This window comes from Eleutherodactylus coqui, chromosome 13 (genome assembly GCF_035609145.1).
Source record: "Eleutherodactylus coqui strain aEleCoq1 chromosome 13, aEleCoq1.hap1, whole genome shotgun sequence".
In the NCBI taxonomy this organism is placed as follows: Eukaryota; Metazoa; Chordata; class Amphibia; order Anura; family Eleutherodactylidae; genus Eleutherodactylus; species Eleutherodactylus coqui.
The window spans coordinates 125397735-125418000 of record NC_089849.1 but is presented as its reverse complement, the minus strand read 5'-3'; the positions used below and the strand labels follow the sequence as shown (position 1 = coordinate 125418000).

The following is a 20266-nucleotide window of genomic DNA, read 5'->3' as shown; positions in this document are numbered from 1 at the left end:
CGGTCTTATGAACGGGAATGTAAGCGCTCGGCATGAATACACCTGTGGAATACTGTGGTCTCTTGGACACCCCGCAAGCAGTAATGCGTTTAGATGTGGCACCTGCAATTCACGCTTTTCATATTCGCTCTCTTAAAAGGATTTTCCAGGAAAATACTATTTATGACCTATCCCAGTGGTGGTGAACGTATGGCACACGTGCCAGAGGCGGCACACAGAGCCCTCCCTGCTGGCACGCGCCGCCGTTGGCCACTCACCATGTTAGTGAATGCCGGCAGGGGCCGCGGCTGCAACTCCCCTGCCGGTATTCTCTCAGCTGTGCTGCCAGCGGCGCTAATCCCAGCGTACACTGTGACGTCAGTGTGCAACCAGGGATCCTCCTCCGCTCTCCCCTGACATCTCCTCTTAGGTTTCGTGAGAGCAGGGGAGGAAGCGTCCGGCAACACACTGATGTCACAGTGTGCACCTGGGATCAGCGCCAGCAGCAGCGGCGCTTCCACGAGGAGAAGGGGATAAGTATATGGGACTCCAGTGGTCACTATTACTACTGGGACCACTGTGGGATGTCAATATTACTACTGGGGGCTGCTGTGGGATGTCATTATTACTCTTGGGGCCACTGTGAGATGTTACTATTACTATTAGAGCCACTGTGGGATGTCACTATTACTACTGGGGGTCACTGTGGCATGTTACTATTGCTGCTTGGGCCATTGTGGGGTGTCACTGTTACCACTGGGGCCTCTGTGGGATGTCACTGTTACTTTTGGGGCCGCTGTGGGGGTTCACTGTTGCAGCTGTGGAGGTCACTGTTACTACTGGAGCCACTGTTGGGGGTCACTGTTACCACTGGGGCCGCTGTGGGAGGTCACTGTTACCACTGGGGCAGCCCTGAGGGGTCACTATTACCGCTGGGGTATGTTTACACGTCGCGGAAATGCTGCAGAATGTCCTCAGTGGAAATTTCTGTAGCAAATTCTGTAGCATTTCCACATCCAAAAAGCAGTCGAATCTGCATCCTGTCTATTGTGAAGCGGCCCAGTCCTTTTTAGAACAACAGAGGTAAAATCATACGTCAGGATAAGCCCCGCCTCTGACGTGTTGATACTTTGCTATAAATAAGTGGGTTTTGGGTTGTAGTTTGGGCACTGGGTCTTTAAAAGGTTTGTCAAAACGTGGCAACCACAACCCGGAAACATGTCCAGGCTAGCATCATCATGTCAGTCCGGCCTATATGACAGCGGCGCTGGTGCTGCTCGCAGGGTTTACTGTATTCATATGGCGGAGATTTCCTTTTCCCCCTTTCTTGAGTTTTGTTCTCTGAATTTATAACTGGAGTATATCCTTGAGGACAACTATTACGCCTGATCCGTAGCACGTTCTATTTTTGCGCGAATTCTGCTCGGATGGCTTCTATTGTGGTCAACAGAAGCTGTGCAACCTGTGGCACTTCAACAATTGACATTGCGGAAAGGTTGCAGGAGCTGCGTCATTGCCTAGTGACGGTGCGGAAAAAATAAACATTTGGAAAAAAAAGGCTGTACTGTGCATGACCGACGGCTTACTGGCCAGACCATCCATAGTACAGATGAAGAGTACAGAAAACAGGTACGCGTGGTCGCCGACCATGGTCATAGGCGGATTCCGTTGTGGATTACAGTGTGCCACCGCTGCTTATTCCGCTTACCTGCCACTGGGGCTGCTTGTCGTCATCATTCTCACTCTGCATTTCTCTCCTCTGCTCACTCTCAGGCTTAAATGCTGCTACCCGTTCTCTTAAAGGGCCAATGCGCTTTCCTCCAAACTTTTGCCTGCCAATCACATTCTTGCACCTGCTATTTTAGGCAAGAGTCTTTGTACCATTCATGAAGCATACTTTATAAAAATGGCTGAGAAGAAGAAATGCCATCAGTATTCAAATGAATACTTCAAATACAGATTCAGCCCTTCTCCTACAAACAGACAGCTTCCCTTGTGCCTCGTTTGTGAAAAGGTATTTTCAAATGAAGCTATGAAGCCTTCGAGACTGAGTGATCTCCTTACAAAAATGCATTCAGACAGAGTGGGTAAGCCTATTTTATTTTCCCAAGGTTTAAAGTCAAAGTTTGAGATCCGCAGCACTGTAGGCAAGCTATTTGGAAAATCTGCTCTCAATGCTGACAAAGGCCTCCTTGCTTCCTATAAAGTCTCTTTATTAATAGCGCAATGTGGCAAATCACATACTACCCACAGTTGTCAGTACTATGCTGCAGCCTGACACGTGTGTCATTGTGAAATCGATTCTCTTGAGTAATGACACCGTTCCAAGAAGAATTGATGAGATGGCTGCTGATGTGGAAGAAACACTTTTGGACGTGTCAAAGAACACAGAAGTTGTAATGCAAATTGACGAGTCAACGATTAGAGACAATGAAACATTGCTGCTAGCTTACGTTCGTTTCATTAATCGGAATGAAGAGGTAGTGGAGGAATTGTTGTTTACCAGAAATTTAACCACCGACATGAAAGGCTCCTCTATATACCAAAGAGTAGAATATTTTTTCCAAGAAAAAAAGCATCCCTTTAAGAAATGTACTTGCTTGTGCAACCAACGGAGCTGTATCCATGATTGGCCGATATAGCGGATTTATAGCCCATCTAAAATCTGCTATACCTGGCATAATGGCAGCCCACTGTGCGATCCATCAGCAGCACCTTGTTGCTAAAAATTTATGTGAGAGATTGCATGATTCTCTGCGCTCTGTAATTAATGCTGTAACAAGATAAAAGCGCACTCTTTGAATGAACGTCTTTTCCGCAAGTTCTGTCAAGACCATGACAAAGAATCCGAACGTCTACTCCTACGCACAAAAGTGAGGTGGCTGACAAGAGGAAAGTGCTTATGACGCGACTTCTTTTTGACACAGTAGTCGAGTTTCTTTGATTGATTGACCCAAGCCTTTGTGATGCAATCGAACTACGATGTCTTGACGTTGCCTATCTCGCAGACATATTTGACAAACTCAACGAGGTCAACACAAAGCTACAAGGAGTAAAATGAATTTTATTAAACCTAAAGGTATAATCTCTTCATTCATTGCCAAACTGGACCTTCATACCAATAACCTGAGACGACGCGAGCTCTGTCAGTTTCTGAGTATTCAAGAAATTGTACGCGAAGACGAAGACAAACTTCAAGATGCAGACTTAGACGTGTTTTGCTCACACCTCAAACAAGCCAATGAAGACATGCAAACTAGGTTAGATGATCTATGTACCCTTGAAATACCAATGTGGGTACGCAATCCATTTTCAGCAGACCTGGAAGAGAATTTCATCCTAGATTACAAGAGCAGTTGATCGACTTGAAACATGATAGAGAAGCCCAAGCACTTTTCCAACAATGTGGCTATGGATGTCTTTGGGTGAAAGATTCCTATCCTATCCTGTGGCAGGAAGTTACGTTGCTCTTGTTAGCTTTTCCATCTACTTACTTAGTGCAGAGGGTCTTCAGCGCAGTTCAGCAGCTCCTAACAAAAGCAAGGATCATAGAATGGTAAAGTTTGAAGGGACCTCTGGGGTCATCTGGTCCAACTCCCTGCTCAGTGCAGGGTTCACTAAATTATCCAGGAAAGATATTTGTCCAGCCTCTGAAGACTTCTATTGAAGGAGAACTCACAAACCTCCTGTGGTAACCTGTTCTACTCATTGATCCCCCTCACTGTCTAATATCTAATCTGTGTCTCCTCCCTTTCAGTTTCATCCCGTTGCTTCTAGTTTTTCCTTGTGCAGATGAGAATAGGGCTGATCCCTCTGCACTGTGACAGACCTTCAGATATTTGTAGACCTCTATTAAGTCTCCTCTCAGCCTTCTCTTCTGCTAAACATTCCCAGATCCTTTAACCATTCCTCACAGGATATGATTTGCAGACCGCTCACCATCTTGGTAACTCTTCTTTGAGCTTGCTCCAGTTTGTCGATGTCTTTTTTTAAAGTGTGGTGCCCAGAACTGGACCCAGTATTCCAGATGAGGTCTGACTAAGGAAGAGTAGAGGGGGATAATGACCTCACGTGATCTAGACTCTATGCTTTTCTTAATACATCCCAGAATTGTGTTTGCCTTTTTGGCTGCTGCATCACATTGTTGACTCATGTTCAGTCTATGATCTATTAGTATACCCAAGTCTTTTTCACATGTGCTACTGCTTAGCCCAATTCCTCCCATTCTGTATGTGCTTTCTTCATTTTTCTTGCCCAGATGTAGGACTTTGCATTTCTCCTTGTTAAATACCATTCTGTTAGTCGTTGCCCACTGTGCGAGCTTTTCTAGATCTTTTTGAATATTCTCTCTTCCCTAGTGTTAGCTATCCCTCCTAGCTTTGTGTCATCGGCAAATTTGATCGGTTTCCCATCAATTTCCTTCTCCAGATCATTTATAAAAATGTTGAACAACATTGGGCCTAGCACAGAGCCTTGTGGTACCCCACTTGAAACAAACTTCAGATATGTGAAGGGGAAACTTGAGACTGCGGTTGACAAAGACAGAACCAGATATTTCTAAATTGACGTCCGCTCATCAGGCCTAAGGCAGTCATTAATGCCACAGATTGATTTTGGCAATTATTATTATTATTAGTCGAATTTCATTGTTCTTGCATTTTAATTAGTCTTCCTTCTTTAATTAAGGATTAAGGTGTGTGTTGCATTTTCTTTATATGTTGTACGTTTCTTTCGAATGAAGTAAAGATGGTATTATTGCTTGCTTCCCCCCAAAGGTTATCTTGTGCAATAAAAGCTATTTATTATTAACCTGTTTATAAATATTTAGCAGGTAAAATGTAGCTGACTAAATACTACTTTGATAAGTTTTAGAGACGTTCTCACAATTAATACTAATCTGTTAAACACGATCAAACTTTCCAAAAAAAGTATCAAGTATTTAAATTTGTACTTTTAACTTTGCAAACAAGGTTAATTTTGACTGGGTTTAAACTAGTAAGTCTTGGGGGGAGGGGGGTGCTTGGGCTGAAAAAGGTTGAGAACCACGGCTCTAGACCACTTCAGCCTCCTCCTGCTCTGTCTGCTAAGGTACTTATGGGGTTAGAAAGAAACTTTTGTCTGAGGAAAGACTGAAAAAGAAAACACAACATTTCTGTATGTATTTTGGTGGTTATGGATTCTACTTAACTCCTGCCCAATTAAGCCAGGCCAACTCCACCATCTAGGGCCAGTAGGAGAGACTGCCATGGGTGACACTGAGTCCTCACCAAAACTTCTGCTTCCTGCATTTTTGACCTATGGTGACGCGCACCCCTCTCCGGAGGCATACCTGGAATACAGCTCCGCTGGGAATTCAATCCGCCAGGACCTAGTGGTCAAGTACAAGATACTTGCACTATCCCTGAAGTAGCCGATTTCTGTCAATTCTGTTAATTTAGAGGTCCTATCTGAATTTGTCTGGTTTGCTGCCGTTCCTCTGGTTCTGTAAATTGGGATTCTGCACAGAGATAATATTTCCCTGCTGGTTCTAACCTGGTCCATAAACTCGGTGTTGTTGAGATTTCCTTGGGTCCATCTGCACTCACCAGTCATTGACTGGCACACTGGACAGATCTCTTGTTGGAGCACCCATTTCCACACCCACGTTCTGTTACACCCATTGCTACAGGTGTGCGCTCTGTTGCTCCAGGCTTAAAACTACAAGTTCCTTCAGAGTCTACCTTCACAATTTGCTCGGTATGTGGATTCATTCAGTAAAAAGTAGGCTGAAACCTTGCCATCACACTGACTGAGTATCCTATTGATCTTTTGCCAAACGCATCACCTCCTAGAGGTCAAATTTAGAAGCTCAAGCCATGTCTGAATACATCAAAGAAATCTTGAGAGGTTTTATCCGAAAGTCTTCCTTACCAGCAGGCATGGGGTTCTTCTTCGTGAAAATGAAAGATGGCTCCGAGCAACCATGCATTGATTACACAGGTCTTAGTGCTGTTACAATAAAGAATAATTACCCATTACCCCTGATTTCTGAATTGTTTGACAAGATACAGACTACCATTTATAACAAACTTGATGTCCGTGGTGCATATAACCTCATCTGGAGAGGAGTGGAAAACTGCATTCAACACCAGAGATGGACATTATGAATATCTCATCATGCCTTTCAGTCTTTGTATTTTAGGAATTTGTGAATGATGTGTTCCAAGACCTCCTACATTCCTCTGTGATTGTCTACCCAGTGTTGTGTCAGTTTAGCTTGACTGTGCATTTGGTCTTCTTTGACTCTGATGTGTGGGTCAGCTATTGGTGTACACCTGGGGGTAATTAGAGAAGGTTTTTAGTTCGCTCCTGTCCTGGGTTCTGTGCTGGTCAGTTTCCGTGCAGTCTCCTTCTGCTGTGGAGTGAGGACACCTCTGGATCTGGTTTCCTTGGTTCTTTCAGCGACTCTTCAGATAAGTTCTGAGATTTATTCTTTGAAGTTTTGGTTGACTCTTATGGTGGTTCATCCTTTGTTATTTATCAGGGTTAGTGAGTGGCACAGGCATGAGGGTGGATGAGTCCTTATCAAAGTGGGCCATCCACTAGTAGGTAGGGGTTGTCACCCTCTAGTCCCTCTTAGGGAAAGTTTCCCTCCTTTGTTTATTTTTCCCTGGTACTGCAGGGGTTCCTGGTAGTGTGGTGTGAACACTGGCAGAGAGTTTATATTTTGGTTTGCTGTTAAGTTATTGCACACATGGAGCAGATGTGACATCTAGAGGTCATATCGATACCTTATTGTGACCTTGCACTGCAAACATATAAAGACAGTCTTACAGCATCTACATCAAAATAATCTTTATGCCAAACTTGAAAAATGCCAGATTAAGCATCATTCCAGGTCAACGCCTTAGGCCGGCTGCACACGAACGGGTTGGATTCCACATGCAGGAGCCTATGCCCAGCCAGCGACCATGCATAATCATCTTCATCTGTACTGCAGATGGACCTGGCGGCTCGCCGTTGGATATACACAGTACAGATTTTTTAAAAACCTTTTTTCCCCCGCCGCGTCGCTAGGCAATGATGCGTAATCCACGACCTGTCTGCAATGTCAATGGAAGCCGTCTGTGTGGACCCCGCACAAAAATAGGGCACGCAGTGATTTTTCCTCCACTCACGGAAATCACAATTCGTTTCTGCGAGTGTGCAGGAAGAAGTGATTTTCCATAATATGCTATGAATGGTATTTGCTGCGGAACCGTGGTGCAGATGCTGACGGCGGATTCCGCAATGCAAATCTGTTTGAGTGCTGGCAGCCCTAGTTTGACAAAGAAAAACTGTCTGCTGTTCTCATTTGGCCTAGAACACAGAATTTGAAGCCCATCAAGCATCTTTGGGGGTTTGTAAATTCTTATTAATTCATAGCACCTTTTCCTCTGACTGCTCCACTATCTGCCATGACTCGTCGAGGTGCGAACCCTAAGAATGGGTCATCTGAGGTTGAGGAGGCCTTTGCTAAAGTAAGTTTACCTGCGCTCCTATCTTCATCACCCAGACACCTCAGTACTGTTCTATCTGGAGGCCGATGCTTCTTCTCTGGGGCAGGAGCTTAACTATTCCCTAAGGAGAGAACATTACCTGTGGTTCCTTCTCCAAATAGTTTACCTCTACTGAGAAAAATTACCATATTGGTGATTGTGAGTTATTGGCAATTAAACTCGCTTTGGAAGAGTGGAGGGAACTGCTCATCCCTTTCACATTTAGGCCGCCTGCAGACGGCCGGGTCGGATCCCACTGTGAGAATTCTCGCAGCAAGATGCGGACCCGCGCCCCTGCAGAGACCTGTGGCTCACCTGCTCCCGGCGTCTCCGAAGCTCTGTGATGTGCTGGCTGCCGCCCAGCCGGCGCATGCGCAGAGCGGAGCCAGCAGTGAAATTTCTGTGCGGACCTCTGCGAGACTCGCACAGAAATAGAGCATGCCACGATTTGTTTTCTGTGTGTGTTTTCACGCGGACAAATCACGGCTGTGCACGTAGGATTGTGTATTGTAATGCAATCCTATGCAGGCGGGCACGGGCGGAAATTCTGTGGGAAATCCCGCCGCGGAATTACTACCCATGTACAGGGGGCCTTACACGAATTATAAGAATCCAACTTAGATGCAATCTTATCAACATTTAAACCCTTATCAGGCTCGTTGGTCGCTTTTTTTCACCAGATTTAACTTCTTTCTACATTTTCATCCAGCTGAGAAAAACACGACGGTAAACGGCCTTTCCAGTCCGGAGCGTCAATTTATCATGGATCCTGAAAAAAACTCTTTCCGTTGATGCCACATGTTTACATTTCTTTAGGAAAAACTTTCATTCCTGCTGCTGAGAAGTCTCACATTCTGTCCGGGGGTCATGACTCTAAACTGGCTGGATATCCTGGGTATAAGACGACTTTTGAACTTGTTTCTCATCATTATTGGTGGCCAACTATGGATAAAGACATAGAAGAATCTGTCTCTGCTTGCTTAGTCTGTGTCAGAAACAAGCCATCCCTTCCAGGCCCTGCCGGTCTTCTCCACCGACTGCCCATTCCGCAGTCTCCCTGGTCACACACTGCCATGGACCTTATTACCAATCTGTCGAACTCCTCTGGTGATTCAGTAATCTGGGTAGTTGTAGATAGAGTCTCTAAATTGGCTCTTTTCATCCCTCTGCGTCTCCTTTGGTACATCTACTTGTAACACACATTTTCAGCTACATGGATTTCCTCTCCATTTTGTCTCCAATCGTGGAGCACGGTGCCCTTCCAGAGTTATATCGTCTGATGGATGTCAAGTTAGACTTCTCTTCCGCCTACCTTTCGTAGTCCAGTGGCCAGGTAGAGAGAACCAATCAATCTTTAGTACTGTACTTTGTCCCTTTTGTGTTGTCACAACAGGACAATTTGGCATCTCTTCTCCCTTGGACCGAGTTCTCTAATGACCATTTCAACCAATCATCTAAGTCTAGGCTGTTCTTCATAGTCTACACTTAGCATCCTCATGTGCCTTTTATCCATCTCTTCTTCCACAGATATGCTGTAAACTACTGTCACCAGGGACTTGTGATAATTTGGGACCAGACTAAGTCCTCACACCTACTGCTGTTCTCATGAAGAAAACTGCTGATAAAGTAAAAAAGAGGAGTCCTCTAAAATACTCTCCAGGAGATCAAGCCTGGTTGTCTTCAAGGAACATACACCTTGAGATGCTTTCATTCAAATTTTCACCCCACTTCCTTCGTCTCTTTCAAATCTTGAGACAAGTCAAACCAGTGATATACAAGCTACACCTGCCAACTCCTGGAGAATGCCGTATCCATTTAATGTATCCCTCCTGAAGCCATCGATTCTTGATGGATACCTTCTGCTGTTGCCATAGAAGAATATGAAGTCAAAGATCTTAGATGTCAAGAAGAGGGAAACTATTCTCTTTAGTAGATTGGAAGGGATACGGCCCAGAGGAAAGATCGTGGGAACCTGAGAATATCAACGCTCCTGATTTGATCCAGAAATTTCATTCTGCAAGAAGGACGGTGCCTAAGGGGGATGCTGTTACAGCGCACCGCTGCTCACCCGCTGCTGGGGCTGCGGCCAGGCATGCTGTCATACTCCGCATGCCTCCCCTCTGCTCACTCGCAGGCTTCTGCCCGCAGGACTCGCACTTCTCCTCTTAAAGAGCCAGCATGCGCTCTCCTAACCTATCCCTCTCCAATCACATTCTTAGTCTTGCTAATCTAGGCATCTACCCCCTAGGGTGGTTGTCTAAGCAGGTCTCCTGCCAAAGCCCAAGTTCATGTGTTCCTGGTTCTGGCCACTCTGCCTTCTGTGCCCCCTGACCGCGGCTCTGTATTTTGGACCCTGCTTTGTCTGCTGCCTGCCCTACAGCCTGGACCTCCTTTATGTACCTGTGCCGTCAGCCCTGGCTCAAGCCCGTCTCTATGCTACAAACTGGTTCAACCTTGGGGTACTGCGCATTGGCCCAATGCAGCATCCGCAGTTACACATCTTAGACTATTTGTCTGATGGCTTGGGGACCCCGCAGCAAAGCCGGTATCCCATTTGGAATGGTTAAGCATGAAAACCGGGGTTCCCCAGTTACTGCCACCTCTATTAGCTCACAGCCAAACCAAAGCAAGGTGGCTTCACATCCATCTGCCTGACAAACAGGTACAGGATGTTGGCAAAGCCACTAAGACACAGATATATAAGATGGCTGCGTATAGTTGTGTATGGTATAAGATATACCGGCATCATTTATGTTTGTTTTATTCATGACCGATTCTCTTCGGTTTGGGGGTTTGTTTAATCTCTCCATATTGGCCACTTTCCCATTATAAAGATGCCTGCTGCTCGTTCACGCAAATTTCCATGTTATCATCATTTATGAACATTATGTACCGTAATTCATACAACTTACCTGCTCATCCCCTTCATCCAACACTGGAGTAACCTGTGGCACTACTCCGTCAACTGCCAACCCGTTAATGGAGGCATCGTGATACAGTTGGGCCATGATCCGTCTTTAAGGTCCTGAAATACAAATTACAAGGTGAGCTACACATTCTGCATTGGCGGTCCGCAGCCCCCATCCTGCCAGCTCATGCATACAGCACACATCGTATGACCCTGCTCAAGACCACCTACTGCACTGATTAGTCCTAGGCTTGTTGTAGAACATACTTTGGGGCATTTTAAACAGTCTTGATGAGTAATGATGCACTTCTGGGGAAAATGAAGCAGAAATGGTCCTTTGGGTCTTAGATAACCGAGAAGATCCCGTGGTGGAATGCAGAAGGATTGCAAGCAGTTCGCAGATCACCCCAAGACGTCCTGGTCTAATGCTGCTGATTCTAAAGGTCACATACCTGGGCAGCCTTCTGGATGTGTATCTACTGTACGAAGCCCTGGCAACCCTAATTAGGCCAGCTGCACACAAACGGATCGGATTCTGCATGCAGGAGCCGGCAGCGGAATCCATCCTGTGCCGGGCCGGCGCCCACGCCTACCTGTCTTCTTTCTTATTCCTCTGTACGGCGGATGGACCCGGCGGCTCGCCGTCGGACATGCGCAGTACAGATCTTTTTTTAAATGTGTTCCTTTCCCGAGCTGTCGCTAGGCGATGATGCAGAATCTGTGACCCGTCCGCAATGTCAAATGGCTTCTATTAACTTCAATGGAAGCCGTCCGTGTGGACATCGCACAAAAATAGAGCATGCTGCGATTTCTCCTCCGCTCGCGGAAATTGCAATTCGTCTCAGCGAGTGTGCAGGGAGAAGCACTTTTTCCATAGCATGCTATAAACGGTATTTGCTGCGGACCCGTTTGTGTGCAGGCGGCCTTAATAGAATTATATGGAATCTATAGAACTGCTTCATCTGATTTACAGGTCCGTTGGTGAAGAGAAAATAAACCTAAATGTTTAAAAACCGCAATTCTGTAATGTACTTTATAATCACTCCGAGAAGCCATGTAATCCATAGAACACTACCCTGCGACTTCTCCGCTGGCTGACATAGGCTGTTATATGATGCTGTATGTGCATGTACATATGTATGCAGGGGCGTATCTAAAGGCTCAGGGGCCCGGGTGCCGCCCCCCCCCCCCACGCACCCACCCATGCGCATACTTAAATCATGAAATCATGCTAGAAAAAGGAATTTCCCTCCATGATCTGACCCTTGGTGTAATCTTTCCAAACATGACGCATATCCTGAACTACATGAAAATGTGTTTGTAGCCCTGTAGGCCGCTCTCACACACACCGCTTTTTACCGCTATCACCGCAGTACCATGCTCTCATTGATTTTAATGGGGTTACTCAGACCTGAGCTCAAGCGCGGTGCTTCTAATGCCGCACTTTTTGAGAGCTGTCTGTTCAATTTTTGTATGTTCACATTTTTTAACGCACCTCCCTACCCATTACAATGATGGGGTGCATTAAAAGGTGCCATACCATGCGTTCAAAACCACCGCTCGAAATTGCGGTAAACATGCCACGACTTCCAGCTGCATTTCCTGAACGCAGGTGTGAGAGTGGCCTTAGGGTGTGTTTATGTTTTTTTTGTACTTTTGAACTAGAAAAAAGAAAAATACATAAAATAATAATATATTCAAAGACCACATATCTTTTTAAAAAACTGCTTCCTGTCCGGCTGGTCACACTGCCGGCTGCGTGATCGGTGCAGTGCTGCCGACAGTGCAACCAGCTGGTAATGCAGTAAGTGTGCATATGTATATGGCGGCCTCTGGGCCTCCTCGCCGCAGGGGCCCAATCGCCATTGCGACTCCTGACGGTATGCCTATGTATGTGTGTATAATATATATTAAGTACACTGCAGATAATGATTGTACTAACGTCACGACGACAACTGGCAGCCGGCCACATTAGTCTTCCCTAAAGAAGAGCCCAGTGACTATTTCTTACAAGTGATGTTTGTTACAGATTCTGCCGCTCTCACTTCCCCAAGATGTTGGAGTTTTTTCTTATATTGCATCCCTCTTCTATTTTAGTCCATGCGGGTGTGCACTGGCTGTTACTGCACTATACACATAATATTCAGTATAATGGAGGTGCAGGGGAGACAGTCCAGCCGAGCCCCGGATGAGGCTTCTCCCCGCTCCTGGCTCCTTTTTCAAGCTGTAATATGGGGGCCGCTGTGTGTAGTTTGGGCAGCATATATTTCTGACAGATTCCCTTTAACCCCTTAGTGACGAGGCCCGTTTCCGCCTTAATGACCAACTAATTTTTCTATTTTTTTATATCGTTGCATTCCAGGAGCCATAACTTTTTCATTATTCCATCGACATAGCTGTATGGGGGCTTGTTTTTAGCAGAGCAAATTGTATTTTTTTGGCATAATTTTTGGGTACATATATAACTTTTTGTATTTTTTTTTTTTTTTCTTTAGGCGGATTAGGGAAAAAACACGATTTTTTTACAGCATTCAGAATAGATGTGATAACCTTATTTTCCGAGTCAGCACTATTAGGGCTTATTCAGACAGGCATATATTGGCCGGGTTTTCACGGGAGCAGTGCACTGAGCTCCCACCTCCTGTCTGCCCCCTCTCCGCCCCCTTTCCACTGTTTGCAATGGAAGGGGGCAGGGCGGGCAGAACATAGCTCCGCCTCCATCCCACCCTCTCATTGCAAGCAGTGGCGAGGGGTGAGGAGAGGGCGGAGAGGAGGCGGGAGCTTATTGCACTGCCCCCGGCCAGGCCCACCTCCTCCTCTTGCAGAGAGGGACAGCGTATATTGGCCGGGTGTGAAAACCCACCCAATATAGGCCTGTCTGAATAAGCCCTCACACTGATACTAAGTTTATGCAGATTTTTTATGTTCTGCTATTTTTTGTACACAAAAAAATGTTTTTTTTCCATTAAGATCGGCTTTTGTGTTGCTGCATTAAAAGAGCCAAAAAACTTTTCCCATCGCCGGAGCTCTATGAGGACTTGTTGTTGATGAACTCTAGTCTTCATTTATCCAAATTTTGGCAACATCTAACATTTTGATTGCTTTTTATTTTTTCTGTAGGTAAGATTAACAAAATCTGCTATTCTGGCCCGTTGTTCACACTTTTTAAAAACATGTATTTGTTTATCGGTCTATTCAAAGACCGCTAACATCTTCTCTCTTTTTGTCAAGTGCCATGAAGGCTTTGGTTTTTTTTGCAGGATGAGTTTGATCCATTTTTTGTTTAGTTTTCACCTTCTTTTTGATGACTTGCGCCGGTTACATAATGCACTCATCTTTACTTTGGGTCATTATGAATACAATGATACCATATGTGTGATTTTTTTTTTTAAAACCTAATAAAGGGGGAAGGGTGGGGGGTTGGCACTTACTTTTAAAAAAAATACTTTTAAAAAACTTTTTGTCTCACTAGGGGACTTGAATATCAGCATATTTCATTATTCTGCTAGTAAACTGCTACACTTCAGTATAGCATTGCACTAGAAAGCCTATGAAGCTGAGCCAGAAGTTGGCAGACACAAGAGCTATATTCAAGCTTCCAGGTTCCATAGAAACCCATTGGGATCCCATGATCACATCGCGGGGGTCTGGTGGGTGACAGAGGGAGCCCTCTCCCTTTGTCAGTGTTTTACATGCTGTGGTCACACTGACCGCGGCGTGTAAAGGGTTAAACACTGATGATTGAAGGTTTCTTCGGTCCCTTTTAGAGAAGTACCAGGCTGGCATCCGACACCAGGCGTCTCATGCTGCCGCTGTCAGGAGAAGGCATTGGAGAATAAAGGCCCTTAACAACTGCCGTCAAAAGTCATATGGGCGGTCGTTTAGGGGTTAAAATCCCTAAGTGCGAAGCAATGCCGGCCAAATATAGCGTGACGTTCCCTGTGACTAGAAAGGAGAACATTTGGGAAAGATTCCTGCAACGTTTCATGAGAGAAAGCAACAACGCTAAAAAACCAAACTGACAGCCGCGCCAAGTGCGACAATGTAATCCTGGGGAGCGGCAACTAAAGGAGACTCGTATACTACATAAAAAACAGCAAAAATGGGGATTACTGATTGGGGCTACCTACACACGGGCGAGCGCGATATTGGAACGTGAACCTCTGCCCAATATTGCGCTCGTGAACATGTGACACCCACAGATCTGAGGAGTTTTTCAGGTAAAAACTCTTTGCATCTGTGCAGTTCCGATCCTCTCGTGTGAGCTTCTATGGGAAACCTGGCATCACCCGGCATGTGAGAGCCATGCAATGCCATACAATTCGCACTGAAATCAATGGCGACGCGTTCCGAGGAATGCGCTAAGATACGACAGGACATGCTGTGATTTTTTTTCGGAGACTGGGAAAACGTCACTTGTATATGAGACTTCATTCAAAGGAACGAGGTTCATATTCGTGAGTCTCGCAACGCTCAAATATCGTGCAAGATTTATGTCCGTGGGGAAGCGGCCTTAAAAACTCTCATTGATAGCACAGATAGGTTAGTATACAAAGGTGGGGCCGGAGTAACCTGTATGTGCCTGGCCCTAGCCGTTAACATCCAAGTTCAGGGAGCCAGTAATTCACTAACAGTCCTACTCTTGGACCCCTACTTTACAGTTATGCCTGCCAGGTTAGACGTTCCTCATACATAGGAAGGCGTACCGTCAGCCGCACACATCCTGCCATTAGGTTAACATGCAACACAACCCAAAACTATCTGACTATATCCTGAATGCAACAAGGAAGATACAACTACTGTAGGAAGATACAACTAGGAAGATACAGTGAAAAAGATACAACTAGCATGATAGAACTAGGAAGATAGAACTAGGAATGATACAACTAGGAATGATACAACTAGGAATGATACAACTAGGAATGATACAACTAGGAATGATACAACTAGCATGATAGAACTAGGAAGATAGAACTAGGAATGATACAACTAGGAATGATACAACTAGGAATGATACAACTAGCATGATAGAACTAGGAATGATAGAACTAGGAATGATAGAACTAGGAATGATAGAACTAGGAATGATAGAACTAGGAATGATAGAACTAGGAATGATACAACTAGGAATGCTAGAACTAGGAATGATACAACTAGGAAGATACAACTAGGAATGATACAACTAGGAATGATACAACTAGGAATGATACAACTAGGAAGATACAACTAGGAAGATACAACTAGGAAGATACAACTAGGAAGATACAACTAGGAATGATAGAACTAGGAAGATACATCTAGGAATGATACAACTAGAATGATACAACTAGGAAGATACAACCAGGAAGATACAACTAACATGATACAACTAGCATGATACAACTAGGAAGATACAACTAGGAAGATACAACTAGGAAGATACAACTAGCATGATACAACTAGCATGATACAACTAGAATGATACAACTAGGAATGATACAACTAGGAATGATACAACTAGGAATGATACAACTAGGAATGATACAACTAGGAAGGATACAACTAGGAAGGATACAACTAGGAAGGATACAACTAGGAAGGATACAACTAGGAAGGATACAACTAGGAAGGATACAACTAGGAAGATACAACTAGGAAGATACAACTAGAATGATACAACTAGAATGATACAACTAGAATGATACAACTAGAATGATACAACTAGAATGATACAACTAGGAAGATACAACTAGAATGATACAACTAGAATGATACAACTAGAATGATACAACTAGAATGATACAACTAGAATGATACAACTAGAATGATACAACTAGGAAGATACAACTAGAATGATACAACTAGAATGATACAACTAGAATGATACAACAGTCTGCTGCTGATCCAGGTCGCCCCAAGTGCTCTGCTGCCTTTCCTTCTAACCTGCTCTGAGCCGGATGACCAGCAGCTATTCCCACCGACAGATCTCTGATACCTGTTGTGCGGCTTGTCTTCACTCTCCTTCCTTGTAGTGAAAGAGGAAGCAGCGCTGGGAGGGGAGAGCGGCCGGAGGAGGGCCCGGCGCAGCTCTAGAGGAGCCCAGCAGAGGACAGCCTGCCGGCCTGCAGCTGCTTTCACTTCCTTCATTCTCTTCCTGCGTGGGCAACTTAAGAGAAACGAATCCACTACTTGTTAACTATTAAGGTGGCCGCTTGTTCCAGAAGCCGCAGCCCTCCACGATTCCCTAATCTGATAGAAACACAATGGGGCAAATACCAGAAATACAGACAAAAGCTGTGTGGCATCAAGTGGCGCAGCTCTGACTACCCAATGCACTAGACAAAGCCACACCAGCTAGAGGTGGCATAGTTTTGCGCTATAGCTTACGCCAGCTTCTGGCTACATTACAGTCATTGGCGTCTAAGCTTCAACCTTTTTGCAAAAGTTTGCAAAGGTAGAAAAAGTTTCAAAAGTTAAAATTTTTGGTGAAAAAAGCCACTTGCCTCAAAATTGCGACTATTTGACGCCACATTTGTAGCACAAGGGAAATAATAAATACCTCCTAATGGCTATTTTAAATATGTTTAGAAGGGTTTAATAACACTCAGAGATGTTATACAATTCCGGCAGCGCAGGATTGACCCCATTAAATAACATAGCTATAGTTACCCCACACAGGCCGGCTGCACACAACCGGATTTGAATTGCGGAATCCACAGTCATCACCCGCGCAGATGATACGTGGCATTCCACACATATTGAAAAAAATAGAACATTCGCATGACGGCTCACATGAGTGGACAGCAATTGCAATTTCCGCGAGCGGATTGAAAATCACAGCATGCTGTTGTGCAAAAAATAGAAGCTGTCCAACCGTGGCCCATCCGCAACTGTCATTGCCTAGCAACGGCGCGGGTGCAACAAATATATATTTTTAAAACCTGTACTGCGCATGAGCGACGCGAGCGTCCATGGTCATCAGAAATGCAGAAAAGAGAAGGTACGCGGAGTCGCTGGCCGGGGTCAGAGCCGACTTCGGCTGCGAGCTTCTGCATGGGGAATCCAGATCACCCATGTACAGCCGGCCTCAATGATCTCTATTGGAGGAGAAAGCCAAAACCCAGAATAGCAAGAGCCCTGATCACCTTCAGAATGGAGACGTTTTACACCAAGAGTGTCCTTCAATGAGGGATCAGAGGTCGCCCGCCTCCACAGCCGCGGGCCTGATGAGGGTGAGGTCAGGCTTCCCCATCCTCTCTTACACTACCTCCTAAGGCCAACTAACACCCGCCTTGACAACACAAATCAGTCATTCTGTACCCACAGAACAGCCACATAGGACCATTTACAAACTGTGTAGCACTGCAGACTCCCATTTTGCACTTTTTTGGTATATGAAATGTTTTTTGTTTTCCCAGACGTACTTAGTCATTACTCGTGACCAACAGATTATTATTTGTATCACCACCTTCTGCCACCTTCATATACAACAAAGTTTCAAAACAGACAAAAACAATATTGAAATTCACCCCTCCAGCCCCCAACAACATGTTGCAACTCAAGACTCCCCATCACCATTCAGTGGGAGGGTGGGATTCCTTTTTGCCATGCATTAAAGGGGTTGTCCCGCGCCGAAACGGGTTTTTTTTCTTTTCAACCCCCCCCCCCCCCCCCCCCCCGTTCGGCGCGAGACAACCCCGATGCAGGGGTTAAAAAAGAACACTGGACAGCACTTACCTGAATCCCCGCGCTCCGGTGACTTCTTACTTACCTGCTGAAGATGGCCGCCGGCATCTTCTCCCTCGGTGGACCGCAGGGCTTCTGTGCGGTCCATTGCCGATTCCAGCCTCCTGATTGGCTGGAATCAGCACGTGACGGGGCGGAGCTACACGGAGCTACACGGAGCCCCATTGAGAAAAGAAGAAGACCCGGACTGCGCAAGCGCGTCTAATTTGGCCATTAGACGGCGAAAATTAGACGGCAACCATGGAGACGAGGACGCCAGCAACGGAGCAGGTAAGTGAAAAACTTTTTATAACTTCTGTATGGCTCATAATTAATGCACAATGTACATTACAAAGTGCATTAATATGGCCATACAGAAGTGTATAGACCCACTTGCTGCCGCGGGACAACCCCTTTAAGGACATACTGGGTGCCTCCCTACGCTCATCCAGTACTCGGGACACATTGTAAAGCCACTACTTCCTCTTCTCTTCCTGAGCTCACATCTGAATGGGGTTTACAGCAATCCATGTGCTTGCCCAAACCCAACCGCATTCAGATGAATGACCGTTTCTACAACACATCTGCCATATGTGAATTTACCCTAAAGAGTTTCTGCTTAGATAGAAGAGCAGAATTTAAGAAAATACTCTTTCCTTCCTTGAAATGGTTGTGAATAGAGATGAGCGAGCGCACTCGTCCGAGCTTGATGCTCGTTCGAGTATTAGGGTGTTCGAGATGCTCGTTACTCAAGGCGAGCACCACACGATGTTCGAGTCAATTCCATTTACTTCCCTGAACGTTTTGCACCATTTTCTGGCCAATAGAAATGCAGGGAAGGCATTACAACTTCCTCCTGTGACGTTCCAGCCCTATCCCACCCCCCTGCAGTGAGTGGCTGGCGAGATCAAGTGACCCCTGAGTATTTAAATCAGCCCCGCCTGCGGCTCTCCACAGGCACACGCTAAGAGAGATCAGGGAAAGTGCTGGTGCTGCTATAGGGAGAGTGTTAGTGTAGGATCCTGTGTACAAGAAACCTAATGGTCCGTCTTAGGGCTACCTGTGACCGTGTGCATTTTACAGGTTGTCTAATGGGAGTTGTAGTCCATCACTATTGCACAGCTAGGCCTGTTTGCAGCCTTCCGTATAATTTTTTTCTGGCTGCAGTTAGCGTTACATAACCGCTGTCAGCCTTCAACTGTACGCCAATAATTCCATAATTTTTTACACCGCTCTGTGTCTGCGGTCAACTTCACGCACAGCGTACGGCGACAGCCACTGATAGAGGGAAAGTCATATACATGCTATATAGCCGGTATTCTTTTTCAAAAATTTTTTTAAATAAAAGCTCCTTCTTACGGCTACCTGTGACCGTGTGCATCTTACAGGTTGTCTGATGGGAGTTGTAGTCCATCACTATTGCACTTAGGCCTGTTTGCGGCCTTCCTGACTATTTTTTTCTGCCTGGAGTTTGCCTTACTAGACTGCTCTCAGCGACAAAGTCAACGCACATAATTCCATGATTATTTACACCGGGCTGTGTCTGCAGTGAATTAGAGACGCACAGCATACGGCCAACACAGGTACTTATAGAGGGAAAGTGATATACACAGTATATAGCCTGTCTTCTTTTTTAAAAAAAAAACCAAAAAGCTCCTTCGTTGGGCTACCTTTGACCGTTTAAATTTTACTAGGTGTCTGATGGGAGTTGTAGTCCATCACTATTGCACTTAGGCCTGTTTGTGGCCTTCCTGACTATTTTTTTCCTGCCTGGAGTTTGCCTTACTATACCGCTCTCAGCGACAAAGTCTACGCACATAATTCCATGATTATTTACACCGGGCTGTGTCTGCAGTGAATTAGAGACGCACAGCATACGGCCAACACAGGTACTTATAGAGGGAAAGTGATATACACAGTATATAGCCTGTCTTCTTTTTTTAAAAAAAAACCAAAAAGCTCCTTCGTTGGGCTACCTCTGACCGTCTGCATTTTACTGGGTGCCTGGTGGGAGTTTTGGTGCATCACTATTGCATTGCTAGGCCTGTTTGCAGCCTTCCTTCCATTTTTTTCTGCCTGGAGTTAGCATTACGATTCCGCTCTCTGCGTGAAAGTGTATGCATATAATTCCATAATTATTTACAGCGGTCTGTGTCTG

At 45.4% G+C, this 20266-nt stretch overlaps 1 protein-coding gene across 2 annotated transcripts in view; it reads right to left on the bottom strand.

The window, feature by feature from the left end:
- The window catches only part of UNC93B1 (unc-93 homolog B1, TLR signaling regulator), a 42723-nt gene extending 26246 nt beyond the window's left edge, over positions 1-16477 (bottom strand). Inside the window, exons 1-2 of one of the 2 annotated variants that reach the window (XM_066588103.1) lie at positions 16379-16477; positions 10409-10521 (exon numbers count right to left, since the gene is read on the bottom strand). In XM_066588103.1, coding sequence (XP_066444200.1) covers positions 10409-10504 — 96 coding nt within the window. In that variant the 5' untranslated portion in view covers positions 10505-10521; positions 16379-16477. Of the gene's footprint in view, positions 1-10408; positions 10522-16326 lie in introns of both variants that reach the window. The other variant, XM_066588104.1, reaches the window with a different exon arrangement.
- Between the last annotated feature and the right edge of the window lie 3789 nt (positions 16478-20266).